The following is a 19,784-nucleotide window of genomic DNA, read 5'->3' as shown; positions in this document are numbered from 1 at the left end:
TAATGCCTGCACCCTTGAGTCAGTTACCGGCCCATCCTGAAAAATGGTTGCCTAAGTTTAATCCTGAGGCAGGTATGTTAGCGGAAGAACATATAAATAAGTTTATGCTATCCATAAATCTCAATGGAGTTGTTAACGAAGATGCTGTTGTTTGACTTTTTCCTTATACTTTGCAAGGAACAACCAGATCATGGTATTTCTCATTACCATCTGGATCTATTACTAGTTGGGATATCTTCCAAGAACAATTCCTAACCATGTTCGGTGATGACAGGTCTACAACGACACTGATCAATGACTTGTATAACCTTAAGGCCGAGTCAAGAGAACCTATCAAATATTTCAATTTACGTTTCAATAAAATGTTAAACAAAATTCCTACTACTTCTCAGCCTAGCGAAGAAGTGCGAAGTGAATGGTACATCATTGCTTTACCATCAAACTTAGCAATCTTTGTTGATAGGGCTAACAAGACAACCTTAGTTGAAAATATGAAAGAAGCAATAGTAGTAGAGAAAAGAATTATGGCCCTAGAAAAGAAAAATGCGATAGAAGAACGAAAATCTAAGAAGGTTTCTTTCAAAGAAGATCCCAAGAAAAAAAAATCGAAAGATCCATTCGATTTAGAAGGATTACAAAAAGTTTTGAAGACCATGTCTAACGAAATGGTCGACATTAAGAAACAAGTAGCAGAAACTTCTTCTAAAAATCCATACAGGCCTTTTAAAAGAAATCCTTCAACTGATTACAAACCCCCTAATGCTATTACAAATGCTGAATCAGAAGAAGAAGAAGAGGAAAACGCTACTAAAGAACAGACTGATGAAGAAGAAGTTGTAGAGTTACAAGGTATGTGGGATTTCATCCTCCCAGATGAAGAGGATCAAGAGGCATTCTCGGTTAGTACTCGCAGCAGAAATCAACTTGATCCTCCTCAACCTACACCTAAGCCAAAGAGTGCAAGCTTGATGACTAAGGATAAAGTCGCAGCCAAGAAAACATCACCTAAAGCGACTCAAACTAGCCCAGTCCAAACAGACACACCAACTCCATCTAAAACACTAATCGTTTTGGATGAAATGGAGTATAATATCATAGAAGATATGAAAAAGACTAGGGCCAATATTACTCTTTTTGAATTGAGCAAGTTAAAACACCACCAAAAAGTACTTTTGAAAGAATTACATGCAGTACCAGTTGCACCTTTACGAGCCGCTGTAATCTCTCAAGATTCCCATGATACGGGAAGACCTCCAACTAATACGATGAAAAAGGTTGATCCAAACGATATTGCCTTAATTGGAGGAAGATCGAGATCTCATACTCCCCCATTTCTCCTTACTTATGAAATTTTCAATAAAAACGTGCATAATTGCTTAGTGGATTCTGGAGCTTCATCGAATATTTTACCAAGATCAATATGTGCAAAATTGAATGTTCAACCACAGAAATCTGTTGTGCGCATAATTTAGCTAGATCGATCACAAGTTGAAGTGATTGGCGAATTAAATCAGGTTACCATAAGGTTGTCATCCAACCCAAAGGTATGTCAAGTTATTGACATTTTAGTTGCTGATATTCAGGAATTTTATGGCTTAATTCTTAGCAGGGTTTGGTCAGAAAAACGTCATGGATACTTTGCAACTGACTGGTCGCATATGTGGCTCCCTTACAATGGTAAACCAAACCAAATAAAAGTTGAGCGGGAAAAACATCAGAAATACATAGTAACAGAACTTGAGGGAGAAAATGAACCAGTAGCATATAATTCTAACATCATAGGCAACTATTCAGTAGATTCTTTCTTAGGAAATTTTAATGCTCATACTTCACCTTACTTAGAACATTATGTTTTATCTCAAGTAGAAAATTTCTCTCAAACAGATAGTTCTAAATGTATTAATTTTGTAGATAGTCCTGTAAATAAATCTTTGTTTTGGAAACTATTTTTTGATGGTTCTAAGTCTAATGAAGGAGCAGGAGTAGGATGCATGTTAGTAAGTCCAGAGGGAGATAAAACTATGCTAACTTGCATACTCAAATTTGAATGCACCAACAATACCGCAAAATATGAGGCTTTAATCCAAGGGTTATACAAAGCAATCGGATTAGACATCAAATACCTACAAGTATTTGGAGATTCTGAAATTGTAATCAGACATGTACATAATACTATACACTTTTTATCAGGTCATTTAAAGCATTACCAATCTTTAGTTCAAGATCTGACTGAACATTTTATAGCATTTAATATTTCATCAATTCCTAGACTCCAGAATGCTAACGCAGACCTCTTAGCCAATGTAGCTTGTAAGCTCATTCCTTCAGAAGATTTTAGCCCTGACCGATTTTCAATTGAATTAATTTTTAGACCATCTATTTCTGATAACATTACCAATTGGAGGATTTTAAACGACGATTATCGTGAGTTTCCTCACATCTGAAGGATCCTACGCCAATCAAATAATTGACAAAGACCAACATGACCAACAATTGCAACAGGATAGTACTAACAATGTTGTACCTAAATCAGTAGTCAAATTATAAGACCTTTATGATTTGAAAGATCGATTCAAAAGATCTACCAATTCAAAACTCCAAGTTCAACTTTGAATTATGAAATAGTAAATCTAGGAACTGATGCCAAACCACAGAATATCAACCTAGGCCTTGGCCTAGACCCTGAAGAAAAATTAGCGTATATTCGTCTCTTAAGACAATACAAAAGTGTCTTTGCTTGGAATTACGATGAACTCAAAACATACGACACCTCCATCATCCAACATACTATCCCAAAGATCGATAATGAAAAACCTGTCCAACAAAAGTTGAGAAAGATCCATCCCAATTTAGAAAACTAGATCAAAACTGAACTCAATAAGTTATTGAAAGCCAAAATAATCTTTCCCGTTAGACATTCTAAATGGGTTTCCAATATGGTACCTATTAGAAAGAAAAACGGAGATATTAGAATCTGCATTGACTTCCGAAACCTTAACGAGGCCTACCGAAAGGATAATTTTCCTTTGCCCCCCATGGAACAAACACTACAGGCAGTTGCGGGCTCAGAATTAATGTCATTCTTGGATGGATTCTCAGGATACAATCAAGTGTTGGTACATCCTGACGATCAATTAAAAACTACATTTAGAACTAAATGGGGTACATACGCATATCAAAAGATGCCATTTGGATTGATTAACGCAGGTGCCACATTTCAAAGAGCCATGGACATCGCATTCAAGGGGTTAGTTAATAAATCAGTGGTAATCTATTTGGATGATATAACTGTTTATTCCAAGAAACGAAACAACCATCTCAGGGATTTAAAAAAAATCTTCCAACATTGTTTAAGGTATGGAATTTCACTTAACCCAAAAAAATCCTTTTTCGCATTAAGTGAAGGAAAGCTTCTAGGATTCATAGTGTCAAAATCTGGAATTCACATTGATCCTGACAGAATCAAGGAAATTTCCGCAGTACCCCTACCTCATAACAAGAAAGCCATGCAATCTTTCCTTGGCCAGATTAACTTTGTAAAGAGATTTGTTCCATACTTTTCAAGAATCGTGTCTCCTTTACAAGCCATGATTAAAAAGAACGCAAACTTTAAATGGGGTCAAGATGAACATGAGGCATTCAACCTGATCAAACAAGAAATAATTAATGCTCGATCTTTAGCAACTCCCAATTTTTCCGATCCTTTTATATTGTATACATTTTCCTCAGATAGATCATATGCTGCGATACTCACTCAAGAAAATCAAGAAAAGGCAGAAGCCCCAATTTCTTTTTTCAGTTCAAATTTACAAGGGGCTGAGTTGAATTATTCAGATGTGGAGAAACAAGCTTACGCTGTTTTCAAAGCAATTAAATACTTCAGACCTTTTTTACTCAAAACACATACCAAAATCATAGTACCATTTCCAGCTATAAGAAATCTTCTAGTACAAAAGGATGTGGGTGAGAAAAGGGCCAATTGGGTTACTGCCTTACAGGAATATGATGTAGACATCAAACCAGAAAATATTGTAAAAAGTCAAGGCTTTTGCAAAATGCTGGCAGGAGCATCACTAATGTCCGAAAACCCATCTATAGAGGTACAAGCGTACGAGGTAAGCCTAAACGATGTTGAGTCATTATACGCTGATATTATTTATTATCTAAAGAATGGATATGCTCCTCCAAACCTCGATCATACCAAGAAAAGAGCCCTAAGGTTAAAAGCTAAACAATATCAACTCGTGAATGATGTTCTTTTTAGAATAAATTATGATTATGTTCTCCTTAGATGTCTTGAGAAATCTGAAGCTGAAAAAGTCTTGCAGGAACTCCACGATGGGCCAACAGGCAGACACTATGCTGGAGACGCAACTGCTTATAAAATCTTACACACAGGCTATTACTGGCCCACATTATTCAAAGACGCACATAATTACGTAAGGAAATTTCAAGTTTGTCAAACCGCTGCTGGGAGACAAAATAAACCATCCTTGCCACTACAACCAGTTACTATTGAACAACCTTTCGATCAGTGGGGATTGGACGTAATAGGTGAGATCGTTCCTCACTCTTCTAAATAGCATAGATATATCCTTACAGCAATAGATTACTTTACTAAATGGGTAGAAGCAGTTCCACTCAAGACGGCTAACGCTGAAAATATCATCGAGTTCATAGATCAGTTCATAATCACCAGGTTTGGATTGCCTTCCACTTTAATTTTTGATAATGCATCATATTTTTCTGGTAATGCAATGACTGAATTTTCACTCAAAAGGGGTTTCAAGATTAAATAATCTGCCAATTATTACCCACAAGGGAATGGGTTAGTTGAATCTACAAATAAGAACTTAATTAGAATCATTAAGTGAACCATTGACCAAAATCATAAAAATTGGCATAAGTCTTTAATATATGCTTTATGGGAAGATCGAATAACGCAGAAAGCCTCCATCGGCACTTCTCCCTTTAATTTAGTTTATGGGAAAGAAGTGGTTCTTCTAACACATTTGGCAATTCCTTCTTTAGCCTTAATTCAATATATCGACGAAGCACCAACTTCTTCCTTACAACTAAGGTAGCTGGAATTGATTAAGTTAGAAGAACAACGAGAACGGGCTAAGATAACTCACGCTCATCATCAAGCATTAGTGAAAGCCTGTTTCGATTCCAATATGATATCCAGAAAAGATTTTCAGATTTGAGAACTAGTTTTAAAATGGGACAAGGCTCATGAGGAAAAAGGGAAACATACAAAATTTCAAAGAATGTGGCTTGGTCCTTTTCAAATCATAGAAGTCATAGGTCCGTCCACTTTCATGTTACAAGATTTAGCAGGTAAAAGAGATTCTTTACCTGTTAATGGTTAGATACTCAAAAAATATTTTCCATAGAAGATCATTCTTCTATTTTTGTAGACTAGTTGTTTTTCTTTTCATAATAAAACTAGTTGTAAATGGTTATATTTGAGATTCACGAAAAAGACACAAATTCTCTTCTGGATTTTGTTTTTTCACTTGTATAAATAGAATTCTTTCTGAAAAATTAATCATTATTATTGAAAGATACAGTTAAAGACTATAGGCCTAGAAATGATACTAGTTTCAACTGTATAAATTTTGATGAAAAACTACCTTTAGTTAGAAATTGTTTTATTTCAGTCCAATGAAAGGTATCAATAACAAAATGAAGATTCTCTGTAGAAAGGCTCTTTCCAAAAACTCTATCATTGTCGTCCAGAGCTGTCTTAAGGAAACAATGACTTCCTCCCCACCTAGAAAGCTACAATATTCAAAGAATGATCCAAAGATACACTTTAACTTAAATAGTAAGAGGTCTCATCACGAGCCGACTTATCATGATCATAGATATTATAGCTTGCTGACTTTGCCAAAAACTGCATACCACAACAGGGCAATGACTCAAGATTGTTAAAATCAAAAGGCAAGGGATCTCATCACGAGCCAGCTTGTTCAGCAAAGTTATAAATCAATGAATGACTGTGTCATGAATTGGCTGCCAAACCAAGACATTGTTCTTTAAGGATAAAAAAGAAAATGAAAGCAATAAGTGTGGAAATGGATTCCTCTTTGAAAGTTGTAAATTTCTCTAAGTAGGATATAGGATCATTGCTGGATAATAGGTAACCCTGTCGAAGCTATAAACGCTTGCTGGCAGCAGAGGCTCTATCTACGACAAATGAGCATATTTTAAACTGATTTACAGAGAAGATTTTGTTTTTATCTTTATAAACCAAGTAATGACTGATGTAGATACAAGGACTGGCTTGAGGGAGTAAATAATCAAAGTTGGAAAAAGAAGAAACAAAATATCATTGATAAGCAAAAGCATAATGTGCTTAGTCTTTCTATAGTAAAGTTTAATTTTCTGGAAAATTTTCTGTTTTGGAAGTTTTGAAAATTCAAAAGAACAGTAGAGATAACTGCTTCTTCCAAGTGAATCGCCAATTGTTGTGGCCAGCAACAACCCCCCTTCTTATTTAGTGTTATTCCGAATACTAAATAAGTGGGGACCCTTAGTTAAAAATTAAAAAAATCAAATTAGTGCTTAAGTTCCTTTCCTAATAAAACTTACCATCATAAGCTTAGGAAATCCCCTTGAAAAATCTAAAAAAATCTAAGTTTTATGATAAGGTAAGACAAAATCTTTCCTTAGGAAATATCGCATCGCAAAAGAATAAAAGGATACCTCCTTACAAACCGAATTCTAGCATTGCGAGATCACAATGCGCGATAATAAAAATTCGCATCGCATACATCAAGCACAACTTACATTTAAACACTTTAATTTGCCGATATGCGATGACGCCGATCACAAATTGCATTTCACAGAAAACAGGTTAACAAAGATTGTCATATATTACATCCCTGCGATAATGCGACATTGCGATATTGCAGTTTTGCGATAAAGCGGCAATACAATATTGCGATAATGTGATATTGCGATTTCGCGATATTAGCGACAATGTGATAATGCGATGTCACGAGCGATCAACTCAGCGATGTTGTGATTCCGTGATTTTGCGATCTGCGATATTGCGAAGCAAATCGCAAAATCGCTTCATCGCAGATCTTTCGGGCGCGTGGTTCAAAAAGTATTTTCCATAAACTAACACCTGGTTATGCGCTTTAATGCTAATAAATGAGTTAGTTACTAGTTATTAATGGAATATGGTTTCGTTCTTATCGAAAAATCATCTCACGTAAGGTGGTATACTTTATGCATCTTCAGCATTTAAAACTTTCCCATCACCCTTCCTTATCATTATTTTCACTTCACTTGTGAATTGCAGGAATGGAGAACAGAGAACGATACAAAGCAATACGCAGGATATTATGGGAAAGAAAAGCAAAGCTCCGAGCTTTAAAGAAAAAGAAATGGAGCCTTTGTATATAGACATGGCCTGTAACAGAGACGCAGGAATTGCTACGTGGGAAGGCATGTACAATCTGCTTGAGGAGGAGAATCCCAGAGTAATGGAAGTTACTGCTACTGTGGGCTCACATAGTTCTTCTAAGGCATCCCTCACAGAGCTAGCTTGCTCAGTCTTGCACCGGATGGCAGCAAGGCCCAAAATTCTCCCATATACGGACATGGTTAAGTGGATACTGGACAGCGTTGATCTCAGAAATAGACAGTTTAAGACTTAGGGTCAAGAACTTACGGAATTACTATTCTCACAAAATTGGAACTTTATATCCGCTAAAAGGAAAAAGCGCAAAAGGCGAAAAACGCATCAAGGAAGCCCGGACCAAGAAACAAAGGCAGTTTCCGATGCGCGATTAGCGCACTGAGAAAAATTTCTCGAAAAAAAAAGCTGCTAATTTCCCAGTCACCTGCAAGCCCCAAAAATTGCAAGAAAGCAACGGTAGATACAGATTGGAAGCAGAAAGCTCAAGAAAAGGCAGAGGCAATCCAAGGGTTAACCAAGTTGAACTGGGATTATTACTGGGCATACTTGGTAAAGCCACATAGCCAGTGGATGATTATCAAGTGTATCATCAATTCGGTTGAAAAGATGGTGCCAGCTCTTGCTGATTCTGTTTTCTCAAATCAGCTAAAATCGGAAGTCGGCCAGCCGACTCTTCTCAAACAGATGCTGCATGCGTGCGATTTCAAGGACCAGATATAGAAGTAGTTTTAATTTCAGATTCGATTTTAGTTTTATTTTTGTTTTATTTTCCTGAAATGAGGACGGTCATTTAAACCGCATCCTACATTTTTGTAATAAGTTATTTTTAGATTTAGTTAGTAGTATTTAAACCCTTCTCATGCATTTAGAGAAGGGTCCTGAAATTTATCAAAAACTTATCCCTAGAACATGCACATTTGTACCCTCTGAGGAGGTTTTGATGAATGAATGGAACATGATTTATTGATATTTGCATTTGATATCTGCTACTAATGTTGCACTTTTGTACTCTTAGTGGATGTTAGATCAAGAAGAGATAAATCATTATCGCTTGAAGCTCATGAGTAGGACTAGTTATAAATGGTACTTCTATCTCTTAACTATTTTTGCCTTTGTGTTAAAGTGACTTTCATGTTCAGTTATTTATATATTGATGTATGAATGCCTGAGTTATCATTTGGCACTTTTGTATGGTGATAACTATTTATTTATGCTTAATGTATCAATAGCTTATTAAGCGATATGTTTTTCACAACTATTTCGTCTAACTTTTTATACGAAGTGGTTCATCTTTATTGAATTATTTTCTCATAACAATTGAATGATCTTTATTACCAGTTGTTATTTGAAATCATTTTAGATCGCATAAAAGAAAGGTTACAACCGGGGTTAGTGTAGATTTAGATATTTCTACTTATTAGAATACAATTTCCATATTGTTAGATTAGAGTTAGAGTAAAAGTATTCCATTTAGAAACTGTTACAAAGAGAAATATCAGTCTGTCACACACACACACCTAAATTGGGAAACTGGTCCCATATCCCCAGTCGAACCCACTATACCAAACGGAAAAGGAGCTGCTAACCAAGGTCCGGACTGGGTGTGTATCCCCATTGTTGTAGACCTGATTTTCGGGGTTTCAACAGGTACTGAGACCCAAAGTGAATTGAAACAAAATTTCTTTATCAGAGATAAATAAATCCTCTCCCACTCGTGCTTCCCCCTTTTGGTGAGACTCTTTTATACACCACTAAATTTATTATTTATTTATGATATATCCTTTTATATGTAGCAATAATTACACTATTATAGTCTTATATTTTTTTGGGTTATTTACATTTTTACATATTATTAATTAATATTAATTAAATAAAATGGATATCTATTTATATTTAGATATGGTAACAATTAAATAAAATAAATATTTATTTACATTTTCATATGTTATTAATTAAGACAGTTTATCTTTGCAGTTGGTTTGGTTTCGAATTTTGTACTCTAGTTTAATTATAACAATATAAAAAAATTTGCTGATAGGAATCAACAATTTCTCTTTGGTTTATTTTTCTATAAGAATCAACAAAATTATTTTTATTTTATTTTTCTATAGGAATCGACAATTGGATAGGTCTTTTACTCCCTTGATAGGGGTTGATTCCATTCTACCACTATAACCCACCCAACACACAAGCCACAAGTAAACCAGAGGTATTTAAACCTAGAACCACTTAGAACATAATATTGTTGGAAACGCAGAGGAGGAAAAACACAAATTGTCACTCAAAACGCATGAGTTGCGGCTCTTCTATTGATCACACAAAACTTGATTATTACAATCAACCCAGTGAAGGGTATTTAACCTTTTCAACTAGCGACTCACCTGAAATATCTTGACATGCACACACACTTAACTTAGTTAACTCACACTCTATATATGGACTGCATTTAACACTTCATCCATCACTTGACTTGACTCAACACTTAGTTAACTAACTCTCTAATTTTAGCCAACTCCTTATGTAGGAGTAATTATAACACTCCCCCTTAATTAAGACTATATGACTCAACATAACTCAAACATGACTTAACTTGACTCAATTATCATTGAAACATGCATGTTGGTCTATGTCTCAGCTACACTTACAATGACTCAAAAATTTTACTGTTTTTCATTTTCTTTTTCTCTTCTTCCAAGATCTATATCCTCTAAATTACTTCATTCTCTGTTGAACTTTCTTGCTGTAGATTTTATTCACTTGTTGTTGCTACAATTTTTCTTTGAATTGTCTTGAACTTGTTATGAAAATCAATTTGATCTTGTCTACTATATCTTCCTCTTCAAATATTCGTTCAACCATGGACTGCTGCCACAACATTGCATCTTCAAACTGTCTTATTTTCTCTACTTCTTGCGCTTCATATTCCTAGTTTTCTTTTTGCCATATTTCTTGATAGTAGAATCTTATCTCTTCTTGACTCCATTGCTGAAAAATCATTTCAATGCATTCATCTTTGTCTTCAGAAAAATCCATATCATTCTTTTCATTTTCATCATCAGTTAGTGTTGTTTTTTTTCGGTAATCTGTACACTTAAAATCAATATTCACCATTCTATTCAATTATTTTATTCCAGTTGTTGCTTTAAGGCTCGCATCAATTTGTTTTATTGGTTTCTGAATCCATTCTTCAATGAGCTTCAAATCTGCATCAAATTTATTAACAATCTTTCTTTCAACTTCTGCTCCATGCTATTTTGAACACATGCATATTAAAAAACAATGTTAAAAACATCTTTAATATGATTCTCTTCAGTGAGAGCTTCCTTCTTTACATCTGCCTTCTTTTCAACTGCATGGAGGTTGTCTTCCACCGTTATGATGTTAGTGGATATTCTCATCAAAAAACCTTCAATCACTTTATTATGTTCTTGATCATCAACAACTGCTATATGACATACTGCTTCATGAGCAGTTCCAACTACTTCATATCTTGTTGCTATAGTGGCAGCTTCAACCTTCAATGTTTCATCAAACATTGTACTTACCATATTGCCACAATCAATCCATGTTTCAAAAAAGAAACCACACATGTCATCAACATAATGTTCATCCACACTATGGTGGGATATTTGCGCATTCTTGTGCTCATTGTCAATTTCGTGGACAATTTCAACTTCACCAAATCCATCAGCTGTGGTTGGATTCACCAATTCACATATAAATTTGTAGTCATCATCCACATGTGTCTCATCATAGTGGGATTCACAATCATTTGCATCATCCACATTATAGTGGATTTCTTGAGCATTTATATACTCTTGCTCTGCTTCACATACAGAGGCTCCTGCTTCTCTCTCTGCAATCTTTGTTGCATCTTCTTCATCCATATGCATGCTTGCATAATGGGTTTCAAATTCATGGTCTTGAAAACCGTCATCCACTTTTGAGTGGAATTCTTCAAGCTCTATTTTCCTCTCAGAGTCTTGCTCATCTACTCTCATATTTGCAATTGACTTCTTTGCTTATGACATAACCTGTTGTTGCATGTCACTCTCCTTTATGCCAAACTCTGCTTCCAAGATCTTCCATGCTCCCTTGGAAGTTGTAGCTTTTGCTAGACTTCTTAGTTCCTCGGCTGTGGCATGAACCTCTCTAACCATGGCAACAATCTTTACCTCTTATTTTTTATTCTTTTTCTTAGTCTTCTTCAGTCGCGCTTTGCGACCCATAACTGTTGTCATTCCTTTTCTTATAGCTACTTTACTGATTGAATGAGGTTGTCTTCCATATCACCCCGAAAAATTTATAATTTTCAATATGTGCCCCCGTAAGGCACAATCACCCAAAAATCTGTCATACTTGACAAAATACCAATAAGACCAACTTTACAAAACCCTAATTTTTTTTTTATCAATTAAAACCCTTTTCCTTTTTTTTTTATTCTTGTGAAAAAAACCTTTTTCATAAATCTCTAAAAACAACTTTAAAAAATCCCAAAAAGTCTTTTATAAACTTTTATACCATGCATCATGCAACATACAACTTTTAATAAAAAAAAATTATCACTCAACTTTCGACTCTTTATAAATAACTCACACTCATGATCATTCAACTTTCCACTCTTTATAAATAACTCACACTCACGCCGTTATAAAAGATTTAATTAAAAATCCTCTCATATGAACCTTCAAGGTCATCTGAAACTAGACTTTATCATTTCCTCCTTTGAAACTTTACGGTACTTCGTTAACACATTGTTCACACACACGCGTGCGAACGCCCTTCACGAAAGGGAAGTCTCGTCTTAGTCTCGTATGTTGTGTAGTTATTTTTGATCCGCGTGCGTGTAGGAGCAGTAAGTCTGTGATTGTTAACGCAGTTCTTTGCTGAGTTCTTGTGCGTTATAACGTATTGTCTATAACTTACGAGGTGCGAGGTGCGTTATAATTCGTTTTTTCTAATTTTTTGTAATTTTGTTTTGATATTAATTTGTTGGAAAGGTAGGAGAAGCAAAACACTCAAAAGTAAAGTATTTATTTTTTACGACAAACACAAATTGACACTTAAAAGTTTTAACTTTTTCCACTAGTGATTCTCTTAAAATATCTTGACTCAGTTAATTTATACTCTTCTAAAATATCTAGACATGCACACACATTTAATTCACTTAACTTGCATTTTAAATATAGACTGCACTTTACACTTCATCCATCACTCAACTTGACTCAACCCTTAGTTAAGTGACTCTTTAATTTTAGCAACTCCTTATGTGAGAGTAATTACAATTTCTAACCAATATTACTTCATGAAAAATCATAGTCATCACCAATTAAACTACCAAAAAAACTTATGATATCAATTAATATTAATTAAATAAAATAAATATTTATTTACACTTCTAGTAATTAATAGCAGTTAAATGAGATAAATATCTAAATATTTTAAAGTAAGATAATTCTTTTTATCATAACTAAATGCAGTTGCATATATTATCAATTAAGATTAGTTGAATAAAAAAATATTTAACGCTTTTTAAAGTAGTGCTCCCGGGTAGAACAATCCAATTGCTCTAAACACACATATATACATATACACCTGCAGCCCTTCAATTCTTTAGTTGCTTTGAAAGTAGCTGGCGTGAAAAGAAATGAGATGTGAACCGGGACTTAATGCTGATCTCAGCGTGTATTCATGTAACTGTATGGATATCGTTAATATAAATCTGCTCATAATACACACGTGGTTCAGGACACTGTGGGATATTTCTATAAATGACCCCTGAATTCATAATCAGCCCAAATTTGGGGGGAAATTTGCCCAAATAGGATAGATTTAATTAACTCATCAAACAATCATAGTAGGATCGTTATTAGCTGATCCGATCCATTATTACACGGCCACGAAGAAAGCTGGCTGTTGATATCTAGAAACCCAACTTGCAAATGTTTAAGGATTTCCTTCACAACCATACTATTTTTATAAAGCCAGAATCTCACAGATAGCAGCAGGGTCGAACAATCGGCTTCAAGAAATATTTGGCTACAAATAAGGGTAGAGTGAAACAATTTATCATGCTTCTCTCGATAAACTGGAAAATATTCTTGAAATCTACCATTCAAATAAATTCAAAAAAAATAATTTTATCACCGCTGAAGAGGAGGTGGGTCGACCCGACCACGGCTTAGAACGTGCACATTCTCGCAGAAAGCAATGGCTGGATCTCCGTTATCCATGTGAATTAGATTTATGTTGTCCATTACGATATTTTGACATGGAACACTCTTGCTACACGCCACCCTTATTGCCTCTTTTGTTGCCGAAGTGCCGCTTATGTCTGTGTACGTCACGTCGCTAACTTGCACCCCTGAACTCTGCATTCAACCCCCAACATGAACAAGGAGGTTTAATGATCCAACAAATTGAGGAAATGAAAGAACTCAAGTGTCTCTTAAACATGTATGTACCTGATTTTGGCATGGATTCCGAGAGTCACAGTAATATTGGTCTATAATGATGGGATTCCAGACCCTATTCATTATCACATTTTTGAAAATAATTCGTTTGGCATATCCGGAACCGCCCTGCGTGAACACAATTAGAGGTTTAGATGGCATTCGTAATCAGTCTCTCTCACGGCTGAATTTATCTCTACTGTAGATTACTTTTCGTCATATTCCAGAATATTTCAAAATATCTTAGACTGTTCACGAGGCTTAGAATAGTTAGTGATAAAGTGTTTTTGTTAAAGTACTTTGTAGTGGAAAAGTTATCGGTTTCAAATTTGATGGGTTAAAAGCCAGCTAGGTTTATAAAGGCTGGTGTAACTCATGCTAAATGCAATCTCCAGGTAATTTTGATTAAAATTACTCAAATTACAAATTAAAATTCATATTGTTTAACAAACAAAAAAATGTTTTGAAAGGTATATAAAATATAATTAATCAACTTATAAAAAAATAAACCTTTATGAATTTAAAGGGTAAAATTTGATTTTAGAATTTAGAATATTTTAAAATTATATCACACATTATCTAAGTCAAACAGTAAAATTCACTCCATGTTTTTAAAATATCCCTACATCTATATTGTAAATTATTACAGTTACAAAGATGTTGAATATTTAATTAATGAGCTGCTAGCCAATAACAATATTTGAGATCTCTTAACCTGTTAGAAATCTCCTATACAGATAAAAGATGTCAATGGACAGTTCAAGTGGCTTAGAATAGTCAGTGACAGGGTGTTCTTGTGAAAAGGTTAGCAAAAGCTCAGTGTCACCCACGCTAGATGCAATCCCCTCGTGATTTTTGCTTGAGCTTTACTCAAGCCACAAATTAAGATTCACATTACCTAACAAATAAACAAATAAAATTGATCAACTAATAAATGAATAAATCTTTATGAAATAGGATTTGAAAGATAAAATTTGATTTTAGAATTTATATTATTTTAAAATTATAACACACATAACAGTTAAATTCACTCCATGTTTCTAAAATATTCCTAAATAGATATTATAAATTATTACAATTATAAAGATGTTGAATATTTGATTAATTTGCTGCTAAACAGTGACAATATTTGAGATGCCAATTGCCTGTCATTTTTGGATAGTCTAAAAAAAATTATAAATTTATTAAAAAAATAGTAAAAACTCTAATCAAATTTTAGTTTGTGTTGAATCTATTTCTACCTTAAAAAAAACATTCAAACACTCTTATAATCAAATTTTTTTGAAAAAACATTCAAACACTCTTATAATCCATTAAAAAAAATCGCGAGATTATAGCGAAAATAACTTTCCAAACTAATTTGTTACTTAACCAACGACTTTTCCGATCACCAATTATTTTGTTTGTCATAGGTGTCGTCAGTTTCATGAAAAATAAATTAGGGTTTCAGATAACAGTCACCTGCCATGTTTTTATACGCACTCCATTTTCTGTGCCAGTCAGATAAGCTCCATCAACAACCACGTCCGAAACGGTACCTTTTGTATTATCCTTGCCCAGACTTCCAATGCTGCTCACACAAAATTATATCATAAACAGCTCATTCCTATCTTGGGTATTCAATTTCAATATTAAACTGGAACACATACTTACCTTATTCCGTGCCCAGGACCGCAGACTAGCTTGCTGATTTTAATATCTGAGCTCTGTGAAACGATAGAAACACAGTCGTCTCCTGTGGAGTTTGATAAGATTTTGATTATTACAAGATATTGAATTCATTTTTTGAATGCCAATTAATTATGAGTTTTGGTTATTAATTATGAGTGAGATTTTGATTTTTTAATTTATTTCAAGTTTTGGTTAGTTTTATAAAATTTTATAATATTTTGTTTGGGTGACATTTTGACCATTTAATTTATTTTAATATATAAATAAATTTAGTTCTTTGAAAAAACTATGCAAATTCCATATTTTAAAGCTATACAATATCAATCAAAATTTGTACAAAATTACAAGGAAAAATCTATAAAAAAAAGGGTATTCAAAACCTAGAAGATTTATACGAAGGCAAATAGAATATAGAATGATGCATATTAGTTATAGGTACCTGTTCCGATTTTACAATTCTGAACCACTACATGTTGGGAGGTAGATATGTGAATTCCATCAGTATTTGGACTGTCTTCCGGTGCAACGATTTGCAGGTTTTGGACTTGAACATTTGTTGAACCAGATATTACGAGATGCATCTGTTGACTGTTCTGGAACTTCAAATTGCTTATGATGACATGTGTGCTAGAATCAATGGTCATTGCCTGTATCAAATCATCATCACCAATTCCCCCGTCATAAACAAAAAGCTAAGAAATTTGAGGCTAATATGGTTAGTTTTATAATTCAGTGAAGCTGAATATAGAAACAAAGTTTTAACGAGCTTACAGAAGGGGCTTGTCTGCAACTCTGCGAAACACAGAAATAGATGTATGTCAATAATAAAACTTTTATTGAAAAAAACAAAATACATAAAAGATTTTACGAGATTCACTATTATTGCACATAGAGACAGTCATTCTTAATTCAATTGAATGGTAGATTTGAATCATTTGAGGTCCAACTTTTGGATTATTGTTAAGGTGTTGAAATTAATGCATCACACATTGTGGGTATATTTTGGAATTTAAAAGATAGCGGGAAGTCAATTGTTTGATGGTTTCTTTTATGGTATGGTAATATTTAGAAATCGTCCCAGGAATATTTAGAAATTTAAAAAAATTACTGCCAACTCAATTGTTTCACTTTTTTATTAAATTCTAAAAATTGCCAAAATCAATAATCTAGCATAGAGATACAATGATGTAATGAATTATTCTTACCTTTCCCTTATCCCTCTTGCAAGAATTTTCCCACCATTTCTGGCCTGACCCATAAATAGTCCCTCCTCCCTGGATTCTTGCTCCTTGCAGATTGGAGAATTGAAGCCAGACGCTGGAGCCTTGGGAATTCCAAGAGGCCGGATCATCTGGGGCAACTATTATCCCTGATATCTGTTAGATGTTCATTGGTAGAATATGAGAACGCATGGTGTTTAATTCTTTTATATATATATATATATATATATATATATATTTCATATTTGATATATATATATATACGCTGGAGTATTGGGGATTCCAAGAGGCTGGATCATCTGAGGCAACCATTGTCCCTGACATCTGTTAGATGTTCATTGGTACAATATGTGAAAACGCATAGTATTTAATTCTTATAAATTTGATATATATATATATATGTATATAATGTAATACTCTTATTAATACCTGAGCAATCATATCACTAGCCTTGCAAGGACCTTTCAAGTTGATAGGCTTAACAAGGTATTTTTTCCCTTGTGGAACGAGAAAAACAGAACTCGAGCTGCTCGTGCATGCTGCATTCCATGCTGCGGAGAAGGCCTGGTCAACACAATTAAGGCTATTATTTCATGAAGTCGTTTAGGAAATAGATGATAATTTAACACGGAAACCTTGAAGAGTTAGCGAATCCATGTAGTGAGGAGACGAGGGAGCATGTCTGCTTATATGTAAATTTGGGTTATTGTGATAATAATTTTTGGTTTGGGTTATTTTGGAAATATTCTAAAATTTGATAGATAAAAATAGTGAACAAAAATAGTGAAGTGAATGAACAACCTAATTTAATCTCTAGATTCCAAAATATTGATAGATAAAAATAGTGAAGTGAATGAGTAATCTAATTTAATCTCTAGATTCCAAAATTTTCAAAATCTACTATAAATATCCATATTTCTAATCTTTTCAAAATCTACCATCTATACTAATCCATATTTCAAATTATAGTGACATTACTAAAGCAAGATATTGATCCTGTTAAGATATTGATATGCTACCTGCGTGTCGTCAGAGGTGCCATCTCCTTTGGCTCCATGGCTATCCACGCTAAACACTGTAGCAGCAGCATCAGGTTCCAACGACTTTATAAAGCTACCTTCTACTAGTTTATGCTGAGAGTTGAAGCTTGGTAGTAGTTGTCTGTTTTGGGTGGAAGGAGATGCATGGAAAAGAAGACTAACGATGCAAATTAGGGCCCAGAGGCGTACGTTTTGGGAGATTATGTACACCATATTTATATCCTGGTTGCCACTTACTTTTCCTAACAATACTTTTGTTATATAAAACAACAGAACACTTCTAGTCATGCCATGTGAGCAGCATGGGCTCAGCTCAGCTTATATAGATTGTCATTTAATTCGGATAACCCAGGGCGAGAGAAACATGGAGAATAATGGAGGAACATTTTGTACGGAGCATGACTTAACCCGAAAAACGATCATTCGCCACTTTGTCATATCATTAATATAAGGCAATAGATGTCAACATATGTTAAAGAGGTTTATTAAACCATGTGACGAGGAAGTTTCAAATATTTATCAATTTCGATATTCTTTTATTACGCACCTTCATCATATCAATATTCAAATACAAGGCGATTGTTATCATATATTACAGTTTTAAACTATGTTATTATCAATTCAGCGTTTCTTTTGTGGGAGCAATATATTACTACGTGGGAGCCATATATTACTAAGTGTATTTATATTAAGGAATATATATTGAGAAAAAAATGACATAATATATTGAGCATATAATAAAGGGTAAAGGGTTTTATATTGATAAAGCTCAAAGTTAGTGAAAAAAATATAGAAGGTATAAAAAATGTTAATGAAAAAATGGACAATATTAATGAAAAATATAAAAAGGTATAAAAAAATGTTAATGAAAAAATAGACAATATTTAGTGAAATTAGGGCATTTTTAAATTGGGAAGGTATATTGGGTTTGTATTGGTAGGGGGTTAAATAATGTGATTTTTAGAGGTATTTTTCAATATGTAGTTAAATTAAGGGTATTGTTTAGTATGCTACGAAGACACTTGATATGTCAGGGGTTCATTGAGTAAAGCTCATTTCAATTTTGCATATTATCAATTTTATTATAAGTTTATTAAATTATCTAATAGTTATAAGATATTTTACATATTATCATTTTTTAAAATGATAATGATAATGATAGTGATAAGTAATAAATGCTACTATATTAAAATTTTTATTAAACTATCTTTGACACATGATCAATTCTTTTGATTATTATGATAATGATGATGTTACTAATGATGAATACGATGATTCACAATACAATAATGATGGCAATGACAATAGTAGGGGTCACAGTAGTTCTCTAATGGTTAAGGGAGGTTTCACATATTATCAATTTTTTTATAATGACAACAATGATGACCACGAAAACAATAACAATGATGATGATGACAATGATGAGAAGAACAACTATGAAAATGATAGTGATGGCACAACAAGTATGATGATGATGATATGAGAATAATAACAACAAGCCAATAGATGTTACTATTTATTATAGGTTTATTAAGCTATATAAGGGAGTTTTCAAAAATTAAAGTTTTTGATCTTGATGACAACAATGACAATGATGATGAATATGGAAATGATGGAGTTGGCGACAATTGAACAGTGGTGGTGATGGCGTAACCGATGGATACAACAACAATGATGATGTTTACTATGACAACAATGATTCAACAGATGCTACTATCTATTATAGGTTTATTAAACTAGCTAAGGGTCAAGGAAGGTTTCAACAATTATATAAAAATGCAATGATGATGAGAGCAATAACGCTGATGATGACGATGATGAGGGAATAGATATTATTATCTATATGGGATTATTAAACTATCTAACGGGGAGTTTCAAAAATGGCATAGTCTAAAAGTTCTATGTTTTGGTATTTTTTGTCAAAATCTGATGATATAATTCTTCTTTGTAGACTACATAGCACAAA

At 33.7% G+C, this 19,784-nt stretch overlaps 1 protein-coding gene across 1 annotated transcript; it reads right to left on the bottom strand.

Moving 5' to 3' along the window:
* Positions 1-13,578: 13,578 nt before the first annotated feature.
* LOC149250726 (polygalacturonase-like) lies at positions 13,579-18,031 on the bottom strand. Its single transcript, XM_089453729.1, has 9 exons — positions 17,798-18,031; positions 17,208-17,342; positions 16,764-16,934; positions 16,330-16,350; positions 15,998-16,205; positions 15,541-15,622; positions 15,349-15,457; positions 13,900-14,016; positions 13,579-13,806 (listed from the first exon to the last, which is right to left on the bottom strand). Exons 1-9 carry the CDS (start codon positions 18,029-18,031, stop codon positions 13,579-13,581), a joined length of 1,305 nt encoding a protein of 434 aa, XP_089309855.1.
* Positions 18,032-19,784: the final 1,753 nt, after the last annotated feature.

This window comes from Pinus tabuliformis, chromosome 7 (assembly GCF_031772625.1).
Source record: "Pinus tabuliformis cultivar Carrire ecotype Pingquan chromosome 7, CPIR1, whole genome shotgun sequence".
Lineage (NCBI taxonomy): Eukaryota > Viridiplantae > Streptophyta > Pinopsida > Pinales > Pinaceae > Pinus > Pinus tabuliformis.
The sequence above is the reverse complement of the archived record's forward strand: the minus strand, read 5'-3'. Positions and strand labels throughout refer to the sequence as shown.